The sequence below is a fragment of the Mustelus asterias genome, chromosome 1 (assembly GCF_964213995.1).
Source record: "Mustelus asterias chromosome 1, sMusAst1.hap1.1, whole genome shotgun sequence".
In the NCBI taxonomy this organism is placed as follows: domain Eukaryota; kingdom Metazoa; phylum Chordata; class Chondrichthyes; order Carcharhiniformes; family Triakidae; genus Mustelus; species Mustelus asterias.
This window is the reverse complement of record NC_135801.1, coordinates 90,413,536-90,435,570: the sequence shown is the minus strand read 5'-3', so window position 1 is coordinate 90,435,570 and position 22,035 is coordinate 90,413,536. Positions and strand designations below refer to the sequence as shown.

The window sequence follows — 22,035 nt, the reverse complement described above, 5'->3', positions numbered from 1 at the left end:
GATTTGTAGCAGCTTTTCCTTTCAACAGGGAAGATTTTCAACAATGATCATTATTCTTCAAAATTCCTAGGTTTTTGCAATCTCAGTATTTGTAAAAAGCTGAGAACACCACAGCTTTTGTGTTGCTGCAGAGTGAATGCCCTTTTTGATCTGATTTGTCACATGTATTAACAGTGAAAAGTATTGTTTCTTGCGTGCTACACAAAGCATACCGTTCATAGAGAAGGAAACAGGAGAATGTAGTGTTACAGTCATAGCTAGGGTATAGAGAAAGATTAACTTAATGCGAGGGAAGTCCATTCAAAAATCTGATGGCAGCAAGGAAGAAGCTGTTCTTGAGTCGGTTGGTACGTGACCTCAGACTTTTGTATCTTTTTCCCGACGGAAGGAGGTGGAAGAAAGAATGACTGGGGTGCATGGGGTCCTTAACCTTTTAGCAGCAAATAAGCAGTTGCATAATGAATTACGCAGTCATGGTTTTCAGAAGATAAAAATCACCATTTAATGCATTTATAAGCAAATGTCAACCGTCATAAGATTGTTCATTAACAAAATTTGTAAGATAACATCTCGCCTCCTTTTTTGATTGAAGTTGTATCTTTGTACATGCAAAATCAAATGTAAACTTAATCACAGATACAAAAAAATGGACGTTTGTGTGGGTACCAGAGTTATGCCATTGATGAGGTGGAAAAATAGAAAACCAAAAATACGTGAGTGCATCTTAAAAAGTATAATTCAAGATTTTTGCCTTTCTTGACTCAGGTAGGCTGTAAATTCCACTAATGTCCTGGTTGGTCTTCCTGCCATTCCCTTTCGCAAGTATGGAACTTCATCTTTGTTTGACATTACACCAGCTATGTCAAGGTGAGCCCAATGAGGGACTTGAACAAACTCTCGCAGGAACGCTGCAGCTGTACATGCACCACCAGACCTGCGGAACATTTCAGAGCAGAGTGAAATTACTAAGTGATAGCATTGATTTTGTAAATCCCTTTACTGAAACGTTCACAAAAAAATTAAAGCAAAAAGAAATCTCAATTTCAACTACATTTTCCTCCATTTAGCTTCCCTATAAATTCTTATGCCCACTTGCTCCTCAAGTGAATCACAGCAGTCAGGAATGCAATTTCTAAGGGTCACTCAGCCCTGCTAGGCAGGTTCCTTGGGCGAATGTTCCATTGGGTCATCATTGCAACAATTCAGATAAAAGTAACAAGCGCTGTCCTTTATATTTTCACTTTCATTTACTGACAATGCTTTTAAAGTTTTGTTTCATTTCAAATGAGAGTGAAATGGTCTTCTATTGGTTCAATGTTAGTCACATTTTGCAATTTTTTCTACTGTGGTACAATAACATTTACAGTTTAATGATTAGTTATAGACTTGCATTCAACCCTTTCAACTTTTAAGACATCTTATGCTATAGATCACGGGATGGGTTTTCAACCCATGGAGCATATTTCGGGCAGGTAGTGGACAGGGCTACTCCATTCACTAAATAATATCAGCCGAGGTATAACTTTTCATGATCAGGCCTCATTAGGGAAGTGGCAAATGCTAATCACACTACATCAGATGGCAGGAAATCCAGTAAGACTGTTGATCATGGATCTCCAGCAGCACCTTAAGAAAGGGTGGAAGTGGGAGTCAAATGAAGCAGTAGTTTTAGTAAAATGAAGATTTTAAAAGCAGAGTTGCTGCCGTGCTGAAAGTACCACTTGGCCCTGATTTGCAGACATTACTTGAGCTTACAACTGTTTAAAGCCTTAATTAAGGATAAATTGAAAATCTGAAAAGACAGAGTTCCATAGAATCGCCAAGCACGCCTGCCCTGATTCTCATCCTCCTATATAGCAGGATGGTCATAAGATAAAGATCTGCCTCTAGAGTGTGAGTTACATAAAAGTAATCTCTAACTTAGATCTCCAATACGATATTGATACAAGTGTCTTTAACGTAGAATACATTAAGGCATAATCAAATAAAGATGCATGCTGTGCCAAGTGATTAACAACAGAGGCAATTCAAAGTTTGGTCAAAGAGGTGGGTGTTAAGAGGGTATTGAAAGAATTGAGAGAAGTAGTGAGGCAAAAGAACTTCCAGAATACCCCTCCACGATGTCTAAAGACAGTTATCAACAGTGGGGCTAAGGGGGAACATACAAGTTCTGGGGACCTTGTCGGGGTAAATGCAGTCGGAGATAGGAAGGAATGAAACCAGGAATAGTTTTAAACATTAGAATAAGAATGTTAAATTTGAGGCACTGTGGAACCAAAAATCAATGTAGGTCAGTAATGACAGGAGTGATGAGCAGGACAGATAATGAGCAGCAGAGTACTGAATGATCTGCAGTTTATGAAGGGTGCAGAATGAGAGATTGGGCAGGAAAGAAGCAGCATATCCTTAAGACCTTTCAGTATCAAATTGAAACAGAAAATACTTTGCAGTTATTTTACCATAGAACAGTGGTACTACTCAGGTTTCTAAATTTTAAAAGTGTTTATCTAGAAAAGTACTGAAAAGTTTTAATGGTTTAACATAAGGCCATTCAACCAGTGTGTAAGTTCACACAAAATAGGAAACATCTAAAGGATCTGAATTTGCTCAGTTTAACTCGAAATTCAGTATAAGACTACAGAACATGGATTTATGTCCTAAATTTAAAAAATGCAGTGAAGACTCCAGCTGAAACATTAATTATTTTAAAAATGCTATTTGACCTCTGTGACATTCCAAAACACAGCTCAGATTTTGCTGCCTGAATAACAGTGAGGCTGTCAGTGCTTGCCATTATTACTGTGTAAAACCAACTGCAAACTCGAACATCCATACACACGCAGTTAAACGTAGAAATTTGGAAGTTGCCGTCATTATAGCTGTCTTCTCCACAGGATACGCTGTTACCATCTCCACTGATGGAATCTTCACAGAATTCACTGTAAAGGCATGAATTCAGGCTAATTACCCCTCATCTCACTCTGAAAACTGATGAAAAAGGTAAGCCTTGTAAAATCTATTTGGCAAAGCTCTTTGGCCCTGTAAAGATAATTTACAAATGTCTGATTTCCTCAGTAGAAAAATAATGTTGCTGATTTCTTTCAAAATTAAAAGTACATTTAGGGTGCTTTATTATTCTTCATTTTTATGTCTCTTAATGAATGCCATGTGAGTCAAAACATTTATTTTGATTCTTGCAACAATTTAAATGTAACTTATATTTTATGTATTTTTACTGCCTGCTTATCATTTGATTGATTGTGCAGCCTCCCTGCTGCTTGCCCTGCTCATGGAGACCACAGATTTCCGATAGAGAGTGCCAAGTTAAAATAGATGTCAGAGAACTGAAAGACACTGCTGACAAGCCCGCTAAAACTCTGTAAGCAGCTGTACCTGAGGTGAACCGTGAAGGATATGTTTCTACTTCACATTTTTTTATCAGAAATAAAACTAATTGGTTGCATAAGAGTTTGGATTGGTGAGCAAATAATGGCAAAAATGAAATATGGGGTCAAGCCCATAGTTTAAGAGATTAGTTTGAGGAAAACTTAGTAAAATAAAACAAGATAAATCAAAAATTAGTTAGGAAGTACCAAGGTTTGGTTTTCAAAAACCTGAACGGCGAGGAAGAATGGAATTTCAATATGAGGTTCTATGACAGAAAGGAAGGTGTCTAAATTTCAACAGTGCAGGGATGCAACTTCATACAGCAACATTATAAAACAAGCAATTGCAGCTCAATTATTTAAGGTACGAAAGAAACGGGCACAGAGAAATTGGAAATTATAGATGTTAGTCTAATATAAGTTGTGGAAGTTATTGGAATCTATAATTTATTAGAGTTAAGAACGCTTAGAAAAATTTGAGCCTCCACTTCACCCAATCCACCCTCCAGGATATTCCCAGGTAAGAATTGCACGCCAATTGCCTGGGAAATGCAAACTTCCCAAGGGCAATTGCACTGCACTGGGAACCATTTAAAAATGTAATTTAAATCAATATAACACAGTCAGAAATAGTTCTGACTGTTATACTGATAGTTACGCAGAAAAAGTTAGAAGTATTAAAACCTCTACCAACTTCCAAGAAACCATTGTACAGATGCACACCCCCCAGGAGACCCTCTCACCCACTCCTGACTAGCACCACCCTCCACCCTGTCCCCCACAATGGAACACTCCATCCTCCCACGAGCAACCGTCCCATCACAGGATCCAGCCCCAAGACCAAATTTTTACCCTCCCCATCCCAGCCAGACCCGGCTCTCACCCACTCACCACCCTCAACAAAGCCCAGCCCTGCCCAACTCTGCCCTCCTCTCTAAGGTACGGCCCAATTCCCCAGCCGACATCCCACCCAAACACCGAGGCTTGGCCCAATTTCTCCATCCCCAGCCAAAGGCCCAGACCAACTCCACCCTGCAAAGCCCAACCTGACCCGACACCCCCGCACCTGCAAAATCCTACCTTCTTACCATACACATTTACCATCTCCCTGGCCTGTCAAATACCTTTAAACTAGTGTGGCAAAAGGGCGATGGAACTTTCTTAAATCTGACTCTGCATCATTCAAATGAAGGCCTCAGGAGCGTGCTGCTCTGCACGGATCTCAGTGTTGGATGGTCAGGCAAGATAAGATCAAAATTAATTTCTGGTAAGAAAGTAGGAATGGAGCGATAGTCCAACTCTGATCTTCATTCCACAGAAGTTCAGGCCCATGTCACGACTATGAAGCTGAATTGATTTTTTTTAAAGCAAATAACTGAAGTAGTAGACAAGGGAAAATAGCATTTGATAAGATGCCACATAAAGGACCATTAACTAAAATTAAAACAAGGAATTGAAGACAAATTATTGATCTGTTAGGAGATTGGTTAGGTGGCAGAAGATAGATAACAAGGATGTAGGTAGGATACAGTGTATTTCTGAACACTTGATTTAATCAATAAATTTGCAATAATTATTTTAGTTAAAATTATAAGATCAATATCAAGCAGAAAGGTCACTTGGCAAATGCCAGGAAGGAGCTATAAGATTATTCATACTCAAGAAAGCAGAGCAGGAAGTGAAACTAGACTGTTAGACATCATATTTTCTAGCTTGGGTTGTATAAGGGACAAAGTTCAATTCAGACATGAATTGTTGCTTTATAATTTACTCTTCTATCAATGTATAATTGATGCAAGGCAGACTGATAAAGCTTAGCTAAGTGTTATAATACACAAACGTGACAAGATCTATCTCCACCTATTAACGTATTGCTTAAGAAGGAACTGTGGCCTTTGGCCAAGCAAATGCTGGAAAATATGTTTTTTTCCTTCAATGTTAAAAGCAATGGTATTAATATAAATTGCAAAAGTGTGAAAACGCACAAAGTGGTTAATGTCAACAAACATCGACTTGTCTGCAGAAAGGGAAAATATAGGAAACAGCAGTAAGGACTTAGGTGTTAACCCAAGGCATGATTATGGACAAATAATGAAGTAATTTTAGCCTATTCATGTTGCTAAAGGCAACTTTAGCCTAATATGACAGGGCGCTAGCGTCCTGAGAAGAAATGAGAGGGAGAAAAGCTTAGACATCTTAGAACAAAGAAAAGTACAGCACAGGAATAGGCCCTTTAGCCCTCCAGGTCTGTGCCGATCATAATGCCCTAACTAAAAAAAAAACCTTCTGCCCTTATTTGGTTTGTAGCCCTCTATTTCCTCCCTTTTCATGTACGCATCCAGATGCCTCTTAAATTTTGCTAATGTGCTTATTTCCACCACATCCTCTGGCAGCACGTTTCAGGCACCCACCACTCTGCATGAAAAACATCCCCCGCACATCTCCCTTAAACTTTCGCCCTCTCACCTTGAACCAGTGCCCCCTTGTAATTGACATTTCCACCCTTGGAAAAAGCCTATGCCTCTCATAATTTTGTAACCTCAGGTCTCCCCTCTGCCTCCGTCTTTCCAGTGAAAACAATCTTAGTTTATTCTCCTCATAGCCAACACCCTCGAGACCAGGCAACACCCTGGTGAATCTTCTTTGCACCCTCTCCAAAGCTTCCATGTTCTTCTGATAATGTGGTGACTAGAACTGCAAGCAATACTCCAAATGGAGCCTAACCAAGGTTTTATATAACTGCAACATGATTTCCCAATTCCCGTACTCACTGCCCCGGCTGATGAAGGCAAGCATGCCATATGCCTTCTTAATCAGCTTGGCCATCTGTGTTGCCACTTTTAGGGAACTATGGACCTGCACGCCCAGATCCCTCTGTATGTTAATGTTCCTAAGAGTCCTGCCATTTACAGTACAATTCATATCTAAATTTGATCCTCCAAAATGCCTCACCTCGCATTTGTCTGGATTAAACTCCATGTGCCATTTCTGTGCCCAAGTCTCCAAACTGTCTATATCCTGTTGTATTCTCTGACAATCCTCGGCACCATCAGCAACTCCGCCAATCTTCGAGTCATCCGCAACTCCGCCAATCTTCGAGTCATCCGCAAACTTAGTAATCCCGGCTTGGGTCACTGTCTGTATGGAGTTTGCACATTCTCCTCGTGTCTGCGTGGGTCTCTTCCTGTTTCCTCCCACATTCCAAAGATGTGCAGGTTAGGTGGATTGGCCATACTAAATTGCCCCTTAGCGTCAGGGGGGCTAGCCAGAGTAAATGCATGTGGTTATGGAGATAGGACCTGGGTGGGATTGTGGTTAGTGCAGACTCAATGGCCAAATGGCCTCCTTCTGCACTGTAGGATTCTATGATAATTAGAACACCCACATTTTCCTCCAGATCATTTATATATACTACAAACAGAGGTCCCAGCACTGATTCCTGCAGAACACCATCAGCTACAGATCTCCGTTCTGAAAAACACCCTTCCAGCGCTACTTTCTGTCTTCTATAACCAAACTCGTTCTGTGTCCATCTCGCCAGCCCACCCTGAATTCCATGTGATTTTAGTTTTTGTACCAGTCTGCCATGTGGGACCTTGCCAAACGCCTGACTAAAGTCCATATAAGCTACATCCACAGCTCTTCCCTCATCAATTTTCTTTGTCACCGCTTCAAAAAACTCAATCAAGTTGGTCAGACATGACCTTCCCAATACCAAACTATGCGGCTTGTCACTAACTAGTCCATCTTCCTCTAGATGTGCATATATCCTGTCGCTCAGTATTTTCTCCAAAAGCTTCCCCACCACTGATGTCAGGTTCATCGGCCTATAATTTGCTGGATTATCCCTGCTTCCTTTCTTAAACAAGGGAACATTGGCTGTTCTCCAGTCCTTTGGAACCTTGCCTGTGGTCAAAGAGGATGTGAAGATATCTATTAAGACCCCAGCTATTTCTCCCCATGCCTCCCGCAGTAACCTAGGATAGATCCCATCTGGTCCCGGGGACTTGTCCACCTTGATGTAATTTAGGATACTCAACTCTCCCTCCTTTGATACATTGGCGTTCTCAAGAGTGTTCACACATCTATCCCTGACTTCAACATCCATCATGTCCTTTTCCTTGTTGAATACTGATACAAAGTACTCATTAAGGATAAGATAGCACAGTGGTTAGCATTGCTGCTTCACAGCTCCAGGGACTTGGGTTCGATTCCCGGCTTGGGTCACTGTCTGTGTGGAGTTTGCACATTCTCCTCGTGTCTGCGTGGGTTTCCTCCGGGTGCTCCGGTTTCCTCCCACAGTCCAAAGATGTGCGGGTTAGGTTGATTGGCCATGCTAAAATTGCCCCTTAGTGTCCTGGGATGCGTAGGTTAGAGGGATTAGCGGGTAAATGTGTAGGGATATGGGAGTAGGGCCTGGGTGGGATTGTGGTCGGTGCAGACTTGATGGGCTGAATGGCCTGTTTCTGCACTGTAGGGTTTCTATGATTTCACCCACTTCCTGTGGTTCCACGCATAACTTCCTTCCATTGTTCTCGAGTGGACCTACTCTTTCTCTTGCTATCCTCTTGCTTCCAATATATGCATAAAAAGCCTTGGGATGCTCCTTGACCCCGTTTGCTGAGGTGAAGAGATGTTTGGTCGTATAGAACTTTTTTGTCAAAGCTTTCCATCTTGCACTCATCAGGACATTTTGCAAGAATACAAATCCAAGGAAGGCAACAAGTTCATACTGTATGAGAAGAGTGCGCTGATTGGTTGGCAAGTGGACTCTGACTGGTAGAGGTGTTGCCATGGAGAATGCACCTGTTGATGGCAATTGGCAGTGAACAGCCTTTCAGGGATCGGATTTTCAGCACTTATGGCACTGAAAAAACGTAACATCCTGAACAAGAAGTCCAACATGAGACTGAAACTTTATAACTGGGAACCATCACCTTATTGATGTCTAATCAAAAGCAACACAATTCTTCCCATTTATCATGCTGAGTTTTCTTGTGGTGGCAAATGAAGAGGTGCAGGGTAGGACTACACGATCCTATGTCTCACCAAAATAGTCGGTGAATGAAAAAGTTTGAGAACAAATGAGTTAGATAAGAGAGCACTAATTTGCAAGTTTGCTGATGGCACGATGATGCATAGTTAGTGGCATGGTTAGCATAATTAGGGTTAATTTCTATCTAAAGTCTGTTTTTTCCCTTTAGTTTAGCAATCAAGTAAAAAGTACTATTTAAGTTAGAAGCAAGGGAGAAATCCCTTCACTATCTTCACCTGATCATCTGTATTCAATGAGAGGATCATTGGGGTAAACATTCATGTCCTTCTTGAAGCCAGATTCACAATCATTCAGGCAAAACTCTTCTAACTCAACTTCAATATCCTGAACACTATACCAAGTCTTGTTTTTGCACCCTCAAATGGCCCATTTTTCAGGGGAAGACAAAGAAAACACAAAGACACCTGAAGCTACCCTTTGAAACACGGTGGCAAGCCAATTCTGGAAAGGTACTATCTACCGTAAGTGTTGCACATGAAGCTAATTCTTGCCTTGAGTGCAGGAGGATTCATTGTTTGTAGGGCTGGTGTCTGCTTTGTAGCTTCTTAAAACACAAGTTGCTGTGGTGGCAAACTCCTGTCCACAACTGATATTGCTATTTGTGTTGATTGTCATTTTGAGGTGCACACTTGTCATGAATGATGTTGAGAACTTTCACATTTCTTTTGACAGCATCCTTGAGCTAGAGCTTTGGATGCCCTTCAGGTATAGTACAAACTTGGGGATGCAGGCATGTGCACATGTCCAAGCCAGCAAAACCCTCTTTGCTTGACATATGTTTGTATGCTCTCGAAAGGACAGTTTCACTGGTGACTTTGTCTTTTCATGTGATGCCAAAATGTGGGGGATCTGAGTTATTGAGTCCCTTTAACTTGTTGGTGTAGGTTTACCTGGCTTCACTGCCACACAGAAGTGTGCTGAGGATGCAGGCCTTACATATAAACATTTTGGTCCTGCGGGTCAGCTTGTTATTTTTCCATGCCTGCTTTGTTAGTTGGCCAATGTTGGTGGCTACCTTTCCAACATGTGCACTGAGTTCTTCGTCACGAGACAGGTTGTCTGCCACCCTAAATCCAAGTTTGAAGAATTTGCTGATTGCTTCCAGTGTTGTTGTTGAGTCTAATCACAGGCAGAGACACAATTCCCTGTTCACAGATATCCTGACATCAATGGTGATAGAGAACATGGAGTATGAAACAGACGATCTGTGAGCTGGTCCTCCGTTTGGACAATTAGTGTGGTATCACCAGCAGACAGCAGTTCTCTGATCAAGACACGGCGCACTTTTGTCTTGACATTTAGTCTTGATAGATTGAGGAGTTTCCTATCTGACCATGTGTGGAAGTTCCCTCCTCCCTTGTCAACAAGAAAACATAGGTCAGTAGGACAGAGAAGATACCAAGCAGAGTAGGGTCTAACACGCATCCCTGTTTCACCCTTTTCTTCATCTCAAAACTGTCAAACTAAATGGTGCCATGCATGTTGTCATGGAAGGATTATGAGACTATGACGCTTGAGTGGACAGCTGATTTTTTCCAGTAAGTGGTAAAGGCCCAATCTGCTGTGTGTCAAAAGCTTTTGAGAGATGCTTAAAAGAAAGGGAGAATGGTAGATTATGATGTAAGATTACATAAACAGCTTTGCATTCCTTGGAATACAGAAGGTTAAGGGTGATTGAGGTAGCTGGACTTAAAGACATTACTAGGGTCGTCAGAGAAAAACGTTTCCAGCTGGTAGATGAGTCCAGGACAAGGGGACATCACCTTAAAATCGAGCCAGGAGAAAAGTTAGGAAACACTTCTTCACCCAAAAGATGGTAGATGTGTGGAATTCTTTTTAAATCCAAGATTGATAGATTTGCTAGCCAAAGGTATAAGGGATATGCAGCAGGCTGATGAATGGAGTTAAGATATGGATTAGCCACGATCTCCAAAAGTAATACAAAATAAACAAAGTGAGAATTGCTTGGAGTTGCAGGCATGATACTGTACTCACCTGTACTTGCCAATGTTGTTCAGGTCGGCCAATTGTGATTCCGTGACCTGTCTGGTGTAATGTTGAAAAAGTGGCATCCTCCACACTCTATCTCCAGTCACAACACTAGCCTAAGCAGGAACAATACATCTTAGCATTAATTATGATCAAAAATGCATAAGGTTGTTCTCAACTCCACAATCCCAAATTGAACAGGACATTAAATAAACCTAAATTCTCAATGAAAACCCTTGTATTCATATTCCTAAGTTACAATTTAAAACAGATAATAATGAGTGAAGAATCCACCCAAATTCAAGTTTCAAGCTACTTTTCAAGTAATTAGACATGCAGTGTCACTAATGAAAGTGCCAAAGAGTAAATAATGGTTTAGAATCTGAATGCTCTCCAAAATAGACATTTTTAAAATTATTATGCTCGTAAAGGACTTGAATGGAATGTGGAGCTGGATGTAAAATGGTCCTTTCTCGTTACAATATTATGGCCCAATAGTACTCTGAAACATTTGATTTTAAATAGCTTTCTGCATTCACAAAGCTATGTCCCTTTTTTTTCAGTACTGCAGATGTAGGCACTTAAGTCGACCTTTGAAGCCATGAAAAATCCTTCCAAAAGCAGAGTTCAAACTTACACGCCAAGCACAAAAACAAACCACTAATGTGGGTGTGGGTGGTCACCATTTTAAAATTCCATCAGCATCCGCACAAACAATGGGTATGTCTTAAACTCCTACATATCTTCGCAACACTGCCCACATTGCCTTCTTGATCCTTTGCACCCAGTTATAAGATTCCAGTAAGACATTCATTTGTGGCGTGAAAATGGAGGCATGTCTTAGCTAAAAAGGGGTGTCAACCTATATGCAGAATATGTGGAAAAGCATGATTTCTGAGGCTGGTAAAAGAGGGTCAACGTATACTAGTGATTTACAGGCAATTCCTAAAAAGCTGTCTGATTAATATGGTGAGTGGATAGATGATGATAGTTTTTCACAAATCCATGCTAACATTGCAATATCATTGTACAATACAGGCAATTCTAGAAACGGGTGGGTTATTTCACAGATTCACAAAGTACTGTTGGCTGATTGTTCTTTCTAAAAATTTAGATGGCGAATTAGGATGGAAAATAATATTTGAGCTCTATCTCTGATTTACACTTCCTTCGGGCCCGCCTTTCTTGGTGAGTATAGGGTTTTGGAAATAGTCTTGACATCTCAATTTTACAAAGATGTTTTAACTAGAAATGCTGTTTTGTAATGTTTGGCATAATACATTGCACAAACCATTCTTACTTGTCTGAGGTGCCCCCACAACCAGTCAGAGTTGGTGAAAACCCCAGTAGCTGCTGATCCCAGAGCAACATCCATTGCGCCTGTGAAAATAGTTCAAATGAAATCACTGCAGCTCAAATTAAAAAACCGATGTTTAGCTACCAAGATCTTGCATAACATAAGCAACATCCCTGCTATCACAAGTGTATATATTATATTGGATAGTGATTATATTACTGGACTATGATGTGGAGATGGCAGTGTTGGACTGGGGTGGACACTGTTAGAAGTCTCACAACACCAGGTTAAAGTCCAACAGGTTTATTTGGTAGCACAAGCTTTCGGAGCGCTGCTCTTCACCTGATAAAAGGAGCAGCGCTCCAAAAGCTCGTGTTACCAAATAAACCTGTCGGGACTTTAACCTGGTGTTGAGAGGCTTCTTATTGTTACTGGACTAGACAGAGGTCAAAATTAATAATCCATAGTTTGTAAATCCAAATTAAACCATGGCAGATTAAGGATTTGAATTTAGTTTTAAAAAATCTATAAATAGAAAGAATTGGTTTCAGTAAAATACCATGATATTGCTGGATTGTTGTAAAAACACAAATGATTCATTAATGTCCTTCTGCAAAGGAATATTGAGTTTTCAAACCTTGTCTGGCCTACACATTACTCCAGTCTCACACAAACATGATTGACTCCACTGCCCTTCGAAGTGGCAGTGCAATCCACACAGTTGCATAAAATCGCGACAAAGAATATCACATGGATTGCTGGAGTTCAAAGTGGCTCACCAACACCTTCTCAGGTAATATAGGATAGAGCAATAAATGCAGAACTCTGCAACAGTGCTCATAGCCAAAGATTTTTTATTTAAATTCGGAATTAAAAAATTTGCAGTAAAGATATTCCCTAAAGTTGTCAATGTCAAAAGTGGCAAAATGCTGCACTTGTAATCGGAACATTTTCAGCATTCTTGTTCTAAAGTTGTGCGAATCACTTGTTTTTTCTCATGCACTCACTGATCTTGCGCAATATCAAAGTAAGTCAGCATGACAGTACCTGTTAATGTTGCAGCGTTTACAATTGCTTTGGGGTTAAAACTGTGCGCATAGCACAGGGCATCAGCTAGTATCAAACGACCTTCAGCATCAGTGTTATCCACCTTAAAAATAAATGAGAATTCAAGCAGTGAGAATTTAGAAGACTCCACAAATAGGATCTGCAACTAGAATCCGAACATGTGAAATAATGGATGGCACAAACACTTAAGATTCTGATTCAAGTCAACTAATTCTGATAGTTTCAAATTGATTATTTGTGAAACCATAAACCTGCAACATATTCCTCCCAAGATCAGTTTTCAGTATTCAACCCATCAGTTGACACAAGTCAGAACAACACTGTCAACAATTTTTTTTTTTCTTGTGTGTGAAATACTTAATCCTCCCTCAACAATTTCAATTTATAACATAGCTTTGGTTTCACTACAACATATATAAAACATCAAAGGATGAAATTCAAATCTGGTACTCAGGGGACTATACCTACATCCTACTTATAACCAGCCGGCAAAATGAATCAAACCAGTTGCAATCAGCATTCTTGTTCAATTAAGTTGATCTACAATCCTACGTCTCATCCCAGATGAAGTTTAAACCTGATAAGTGCGTGGTGATTCATTTTGGTACGACAAATTTGAATGCGGCTTACATGGTCAACGGTAGAGTTCTGAGGAATGTGGAGGAACAGAGAGATCTTGGCGTTCATATCCACAGATCTCTGAAGGTTGCCACTCAGGTGGATAGAGCCATGAAGAAGGCCTATAGTGTGTTAGCGTTTATTAACAGGGGGTTTGAGTTTAAGAGCCGTGGGGTTATGCTGCAACTGTACAGGACCTTGGTGAGACCACATTTGGAATATTGTGTGCAGTTCTGGTCACCTCACTATAAGAAGGATGTGGAAGCTTTGGAGAGAGTGCAAAGGAGATTTACCAGGATGCTGCCTGGTTTGGAGGGTAGGTCTTATGAGGAAAGGTTGAGGGAGCTGGGCTTTTCTCTTTAGAGCGGAGGAGGTTGGGAGGTGACTTAATAGAGGTTTATAAGATGATGAGGGGGATAGATAGAGTGGACGTTCAGAGACTATTTCCTCGGGTGGATGTAGCTGTTACTAGGGGGCATAACTATAAGGTTCATGGTGGGAGGTATAGGAGGGATGTCCGAGGTAGGTTCTTTACTCAGAGTGGTTGGGTGTGGAATGGACTGCCTGCTGTGATAGTGGAGTCGGACACTTTAGGAACTTTCAAGCGGTTATTGGATAGGCACATGGAGCACACCAGAATGATAGGGAGTGGGATAGCTTGATCTTGATTTCGGACAAAGCTCGGCACAACATCGAGGGCCGAAGGGCCTATACTGTGCTGTACTGTTCTATGTTCTATATCATGATCACTTGCTTCCATCTCCACAATAGCACCTGCTTCTGGTTGTAGCTTTGCTGCTGGTACCTATAGAACCTTTGCTGCCGTGGCAGCATGGTGGCATAGTGGTTAACACTGCTGCCTCTCAGCACCAGGAGCCTGAGTTTAATTCCGGCTTCAGGTGACTGTGTGGAGTTTGCACGTTCTCCCAGTGTCTGCGTGGGTTTCCTCTGGGTGCTCCGGTTTCCTCCCACACTCCAAAGATGTGCGGGTTAGGTTGATTGGCCATGCTAAATTGATAATAGTGTCAGAGGGATAAGCAGGGTAAATGAGGGGTTACAGGGATAGGTCGGATTGTGGTTGGTGCAGACTCAATGGGCTGAATGGCCTCCTTTTGCATTGTAGGGATTCTATGAAATGCCTTTTTCATCCATTCTGATGCTCTTTTTATTGACCTCTTGGGCTCCATAATCTCTGCCACTCATTTCTGACCTCGCACAAAGTCTTTCTTGTTCATCAGTTGACCATGATCTTGACAACTTACACTGGCTCGCAGCCCCCCAAATAATTTTTTTAATCCTCATCTTCTCCTAAAAACCCCTCCATGATCTCATCCCATTCCATCTCTGCAATGTTTGTTGCTGGTAATGTCATTGTCAGCCATCTTTTCTACAGTCTTGAAAATTTTATTTCAGGCTGCAACTGATGCACCAAATCCAAAGAAAAGAATTTGCTATCTTTATCCTCACGCATGGGGAAGGTGGAGGGGAGGTTGGGGTGGGTGTTATGAATGCTATTCTGTATGAGAGCACTTAATGGCATGCCTCTAATACTGGAACAGCTAGCCAATAAATGAGGCAACTGATAAAACAAAAACCTATTACATATTAAAATCAATGAGTCGGCCATAACATTCCACCTCAGAATTTATTGAAAACTGTTATGCTATGTTAGGCCCCTTCAATGGTTGTGCTCTTCAATAGAATCTGCTGACTAACTACAATTGTGGCTACTGCTACACCATTTTAGCTGTATGCACTAATTTTAATGGATAAACGTACTTCGCATGTGCATATTAACTTAACTTCCAGGACCATTCAGCAACCAAGGAAGTATGACACTGAAAACTATCAAAAAATCCTTACTCTGCTATTCACCTCACTATTTTACCAACGATGCACAAAAACGTCAGTGTAGACATGCATATATGTGCACAAAAGTATTGAAATCTCAAGTCCCAACCATGGTGATTAATACCATACTCTCATTTATATTTGCTCATCAGAAATGCGATTAACTACATCTGAATTCCCAATTAGCCATATCTGGATATCCAATTAGCCACGTTTCTCGTAGTTCACAAATTGGACAACTCTGGCCTATGACAAAATCCATTATAATATTGTTCATAGTTATTTCCAGTACCTATTATGCTTGTAGGTGGCATTGTGATTGGCTTTTTCAATATTAAGTGTCACGCTACAGTAATGATGTGGAGATGCCTCATCACCAGGTTTATTTGCTCTGCCATTCAGCATATTCTCACACAAAGGAGCCAGACCTTAAAGATATTAGCCATTAGTAAAGCTTTTCCACCAAAATTAAGTGTGTATCTTCTATATCCTGGCATCCCCTAAAGATGATGGTAAGATCATTTGGACTGAGGTGACTCAGATGACTTACCTGATGAAGGAGCAGCGCTCCGAAATAAACCTGTTGGACTTTAACCTGGTGTTGTGAGACTTCTTACTGTGCACACTACAGTAAAGAATGTTAGCCTTATTTTGAAGGCTTGCTTCAGCAGCCAGCATTTGTGATTTTAACTCCCACTGTGGTAAGCTGTAAAGCTCAATTCAATAAGCCTGGCTATTTGCATGTATGAGCATAAAAGCTGTTCTCATAAAAATGCTGATGATTCATTCAAGTGCTTCAAAGAACAGAACATGCCATCCTTATAAAGGTTTGCTTGGTCAACTTGGGGCAGCCAGAAACTGGCAATAAATATTTGCTTTTCCAGTGCTGCCTACATCCCCAAAACAAAACAAAGTTATCTCCTAAAACAATCGTATTCAAAACATGAGGGGTGTCTTTTTGAGGGCTCTGACCACCAAATGCCAATGTGGAACAATCTTGTATCTGAACAAAAAACCATGTCTGTATTAAAGTTTTTTATTTATTAGTCACAAGTAGGCTTACATTCAGACTGCAATGAAGTTACTGTGAAAATCCCCTAGTCGCCACAGTCCGACGACCCCTGTTCGGGTACACTGAGGGAGAATTTATCAGGACCAATTCACCTAATCTGCACATCTTTGGACTGTGGGGGAAACCAGAGCACCCAGAGGAAATCCACGCAAACACGGGGTGAATGTGCAAACGCCACACAGTGACCCAAGCTGGGAATCGAACCCAGGTCCCTGGCGCTGTGAGGTAGCAGTGCCAACCACTGTGCTAATGAATTATTATTAGAATTTTTAACTAAGTATCAAGGGTAAGACTCTTAGCAGTGTAGAGGATCAGAAGGACCTTGGGGTCCGGGTCCATAGGACTCTTAAATCGGCCTCACAGGTAGAGGAGGTGGTTAAGAAAGCGTATGGTGTGCTGGCCTTCATCAATCGAGGGATTGAGTTTAGGAGTCGGGAGATAATGATGCAGCTTTATAAGACCCTCGTCAGACCCCACCTGGAGTACTGTGCTCAGTTCTGGTCGCCTCATTACAGGGGGGAAGTGGAAATGATTGCAAGGGTGCAGAGAAGATTTACAAGGATGTTGCCTGGAATGATTGGCATGCCTTATGAGGATAGGCTGAGGGAGCTCGGTCTTTTCTCCTTGGAGAGACGAAGGATGAGAGGTGACCTGATAGAGGTGTACAAGATGTTGAGAGGTATAGATCGGGTGGATTCTCGGAGGCTTTTTCCCAGGGTTTAAGGAGCGGGGAGTAGGTACAGAGGAGATGTCAGGGGTAAGTTTTTCACTCAGAGGGTGGTGGGTGAGTGGAATCGGCTACCGTCAGTGGTGGTGGAGGCAAACTCGATAGGGTCTTTTAAGAGACTTCTGGATGAGTACATGGGACTTAATAGGATTGAGGGTTATAGGTAAGCCTATATATAAGCTTAGGTAGGTAGGGACATGATCGGCACAACATGTGGGCCGAAGGGCCTGTTTGTGCTGTATTTTTTCTATGTTCTAAGTATTAGTAATTATTACTAGTATGATGTTAAAAATTCTAATTAAATATTCCATCTGTATTAAACTGTCCATTAAATCCTTGTACTTAACCAATGATTAAATCCTTTTCATGATACTTAACCTCCACAGTCCGTAATCACAAAGATCATTGTAAGCACTTCGCGAATTATCTATTCACACAGGCTTTCTCTCCCACCTTTCCAGATCACCAATGCACAAAGCATCCATTTCCTTATCTGCTGAATCAGCCTTCTACTCCCTGTCCCCTCTGGTAATGTTTCTCCTTGCTTCTTCAGTTACCATTTCCTGTGTTCTTAGGTAAGCGCCAAGTTCTGCAAGTTTCTCTATCCCCACATCAGTCTCATTTAGAATAATTTCACTCTCACAATAGACTTGCAGCCCCCACCATCTCTTTCCCACTCCCATCCTCCCCTCCCCACCCACCATGAGACAGGGCAACTGAACACTCGAGCCAGTATGAACTAATGAGAGAGTCAGCATTGATTTTTCCATAGATAGGTCCTATCGTGGATATCGGCATGTTTACGTTATCAATACGGATAGCCAGAAGATTATTTGATAAGTTTCTGCACAAAAGATTTTTAGCAAAGTTGAAATCACACTAAACTGATAGTAAGCTGATGACAGTATTACGAATCCTGCTGATGTTACAAGACCATAAGACATAGGGGCAGAATTAGGCCATTCGGCACATCAAGTCTGCTCCGCCATTCAATCATGGCTGATATTTTTCTCATCCCCATTCTCCTGCCTTTTCCCCATAACCCCTGACCCCCTTATTAATCATTTTGTTATATGCTAGAGTGTCCCAACTTGAAACACTGAAGGTTTTGGCCTGTCTGGCTACTAGGTGGAAACTAGCCCCTCGGACTGTCGAATGTAAACTAGCCTCCTACCCTCTGAGGGTGCTGGCAAATATACCATTCAGCCTCTTTGATATTTCATTCTGTGGATTTAGCTGTCTGCATCTCTCAAATTCCTCGACTCCTGAAATTAGCATGAGCAGAGCCCTCCACTGATCTCTCAGTCGTCTAGGTAAGTTCTTTCTAATAGGGCAATTTATATCCGATTTTGTCTCGATCCTCCCATGCCTTTAGAATGCCGGTTACGGCTGTCACTAGCCAAATTTCTATCTGTTACTCGACAACTTGCATGCTATCATGCCTTTTAAAATTCTTGTTCCTGCTAGACAGATCCCTGCTACATGGGTGGGTACATTTTAACAATAAGCATCAGTTTACCTGTATTGTTTTCCCATTCTTTGCCGTGACCACATCACCAGGTTTATTTGCTCTGCCATTCAGCATATTCTCACACAAAGGAGCCAGACCTTAAAGATATTAGCCATTAGTAAAGCTTTTCCACCAAAATTAAGTGTGTATCTTCTATATCCTGGCATCCCCTAAAGGTGATGGTAAGAATTAAAAGCAAATCCCTATTTAGCAAAATAGATCAGGACCTGATTCTTAGAATCATAGAATCAGACAATCCTACAGTGCAGAAGGAGGCCATTCGACCCATCGAGTCTGCACTGACCACAATCCAACTCAGGCCTTATCCCCATACCCCATAAATTTACCCTAGCTAGTCCCCCTGACATTAAGCTTCTTATTCTTTCATAATTTAGAGACATTACACATTATTGACCAGATTTTAAAACACTATTCAGTGCAGTGCTACACTTGTGACAGTAAGGAAGTGGTTTCCTATAGAGGTAAGAATAGTTTTCCTATAGAGGTAAGAATAGTTTATGTAAGGGCTTTCTGGGACATGCTGAGTATGCATAACTTTTTTTGGTTAAGAGGCAGGGAGCAAAGAACTTCAAATCTTTCTTCTTCTCTTGCTAGCCTATTCAATTAATGAATGAGTTATTGAACAAGAACAAGGCTATTTCTGGACTGGAAGATTAAATCAATTGAGGTAAATATTTAGAAAACAATAATTACACATATTTGGATAAACTAATTTTATTACTAGGAACTTCCAAAGTTGCCTTCTAGAGACATTGATTCTCAATGGGTTAGAATCTAACAAAATATAAACAAAAATATTTGCAGCACAAAAAATACAATTTATTCCGATGGTATAAACGACATGATTCTAGACTCTTTTTAAGATGGCATATAAATTGTGTAGTGCAGATAATGCTCCCACATTTTAAATGCAAGAAATGGTGTTCAGTACCCCAAAGGGTTCAATGTTCTGAAACTCATCAATTGCACAACTAGACCAAACTACAAATGCTAAATCCTCAATTTAGTAACACCTCCAAGTTTTCAGCCTTACAGGGGAATCATATCCCAATGTTTTACCTATAATGTTAAGCGGAAGTTTCAAAGATGCTGCAGTGATGATGGCAGAACAGATTGTTGCTGCCCCGCCCATGTCAGCTCTCATTGCATCCATACCTGATGCAGGTTTAATTGAAATTCCACCACTGCCAAAAGAGAAGGTGCAGACAGAGTCAGCGAAAATACAATTCCACATGCATGAATACAAAATGCTAGTCTGTTCTACAATAAAGCTAACATCTCCTATTGTATTAGGTCCAGTTAGAATGAATTTGCTAGGAACCTAAGTGAATTGCTGTGACAGTAATTCTCTTAGGCAGGATTTTCCGATTACCTTTCCAATAATATGTGGTGACTAAACCAAAGTCTGGAAAAACTCAACTAGCAAGTGTCCGCATTCAAATGCTAGTAGACATAAAGTACTATTTCTATGAGGCCCAAAGCTAGGTCAAAGTAGACTGAAGGTGTGATGAGGTGAGATCATGGGTCAAGCTGTGGTTTGCTTTGGATGAAAATTCAATGAAAACCTTAAGTACTATAGTAAGTAATGCCTTCACATTAAGAGACAATGAAGTGGAAAATTAACTTTTGAGTCAGGAAATAAATGACCTTTGTCATGGGGGTTTACACAGTCAGAACTTCTACACAGCACCCTCCTGAAAAACCTCAAATAATAATGCACAGGTGGGACCTTTAGTAAAAACTACAGAATTCTTATTGGCCTGACCTACAAGTATGGGATTCCCTTAACACTGTGGAGTTTCAGCAGATCTCAGGGAGATTCAAGACTTCCTGGGTGGAGATGGGGAAGAATTGGAGCCTGATCGTGGTAGAGGAATCATTGCCTCATACAGGGGTCAGTGGGAAGGCGGGGTAGAGATCAGGTTCTGGTAGTTCTGGGGCGAGTGGGGTGTGGTAATAGAGGGAGATCAGGGCCTGATATGTGGGCAGGGTAGAGGGATGGGGAAGATTTGGGCCTGGGTTGTGGGAACAATTACGGCCTGGCTTGTGGAGAAAATGAGGACATGGTGAGGAAGGTCATTGGGGAAGCTTCTGATTGTGGAGGCTCCTCTGACAAGTATTTGAAATCAGGAGGTAAACGTGGAGCCTGAGTCCACTGTCCCTCGCATTGATGAAGCTGCCAGGTCACCCAACACTCAGGAAATACAACAAGCAAAAAATATAATGAAAATGAGATTTCCAGTCTCATTATCATATTTCAAATTTCAATCAAATTGCTTACCCACCTAACTTGCAGTTTCAGTTAAAGCTGGAAATGAATGGGTTGGACACAGATTTAGGTTGGAAACAGATTTTCTGAAACTTGAACGCAGTTCCAAACCTGCCTGTTTGTTTCAGTTGAAGTTCAGGTCTATTAGTTAATCAACATTTTGAATGGAAAGTCAATACATGACTTCAAGAGACTTTAAAAATTATTTTTTTAATAGAGAATAGTGAAATAAAGTTAGAACCAACCTGTCAAATGTTATACCTTTCCCTACAAAGACTAATGGTGATTCACCCGAGATTTTGGAACCATTATAATGAATCTCTAAGAAAACTGGTTCTTCATCTGATCCTTTAGCTACACTAAGGAAAGCTCCCATCTGTTGATCTTCAATCCAGGATTTGGGTCTATTAAAGAATGAGAGAAATATATAGAAAAGAAACATTACTGGGAACTGCCTTCAATCATGTCATACATAATTATTATACTTTATAATTCATTGTTACTGGCAAGACTGTCAGTGATCATCGATCCCTAGTTTCTCCGAATGGGCTTGCTGGGCTATTTCAGTTAAGAATGCACTAATTACTACATATTTTTTGTGTAATTTCTGATTAAGGACTGTACATTTTCCCACAATCCTATGTAGTGAATCATATAAATGGAATTAGCTGTTGGGTGCACAAAAATCCCTCGTGCACATATTTGAAATGAAGTGTTGGAAGATGACATAAATATTTAATTGGTCAACCTAGACATAGCTAGCTTATAAGAATTGTTGAAAATTATGGATCTAATCAATAGTACAATAATACTTAAAGCTCAGCTAACATACACTTAATTCTTCCAGTACAGACCTTCCGATGGAACATGCCACTTTTCCCAAGTGCAGGTTGCAGTCTTTTTTGTTGGAGCCTTTCACCCCATCTCACCAAAATTCAGTTTCTCTTCCCCATTTCTGGAATATGGTTTCACAAGCAATAGATGCCCTCTGACACTTCGCCAAAATGGTCATTATGATTCTTGACGCAAAGCATTTCCAGTTCACTCTCGGACTGGGGAATTCAGCCTCACATCTTTCTGGTGTGCATGGTTCACTTATTCCTTACTTCAGCCCATTGGGTGTGGGAATGAAATTTGTCCTTTCAGTTTTTTTTATTAGCAGCAATTAAGT

General features: G+C 40.9%; 1 protein-coding gene across 1 annotated transcript in view; it reads right to left on the bottom strand.

Annotated features, from left to right (window-relative positions):
• Window positions 1-474: 474 nt before the first annotated feature.
• Window positions 475-22,035, bottom strand: part of lap3 (leucine aminopeptidase 3) — a 39,510-nt gene continuing 17,949 nt past the window's right edge. The window contains exons 7-13 of the mRNA XM_078215281.1: window positions 21,110-21,268; window positions 19,655-19,779; window positions 18,584-18,672; window positions 12,776-12,878; window positions 11,732-11,811; window positions 10,438-10,547; window positions 475-934 (exon numbers count right to left, since the gene is read on the bottom strand). Of these exons, the coding sequence (XP_078071407.1) occupies window positions 739-934; window positions 10,438-10,547; window positions 11,732-11,811; window positions 12,776-12,878; window positions 18,584-18,672; window positions 19,655-19,779; window positions 21,110-21,268 (862 nt within the window). The 3' untranslated portion in view covers window positions 475-738. The remainder of the gene's footprint in view (window positions 935-10,437; window positions 10,548-11,731; window positions 11,812-12,775; window positions 12,879-18,583; window positions 18,673-19,654; window positions 19,780-21,109; window positions 21,269-22,035) is intronic.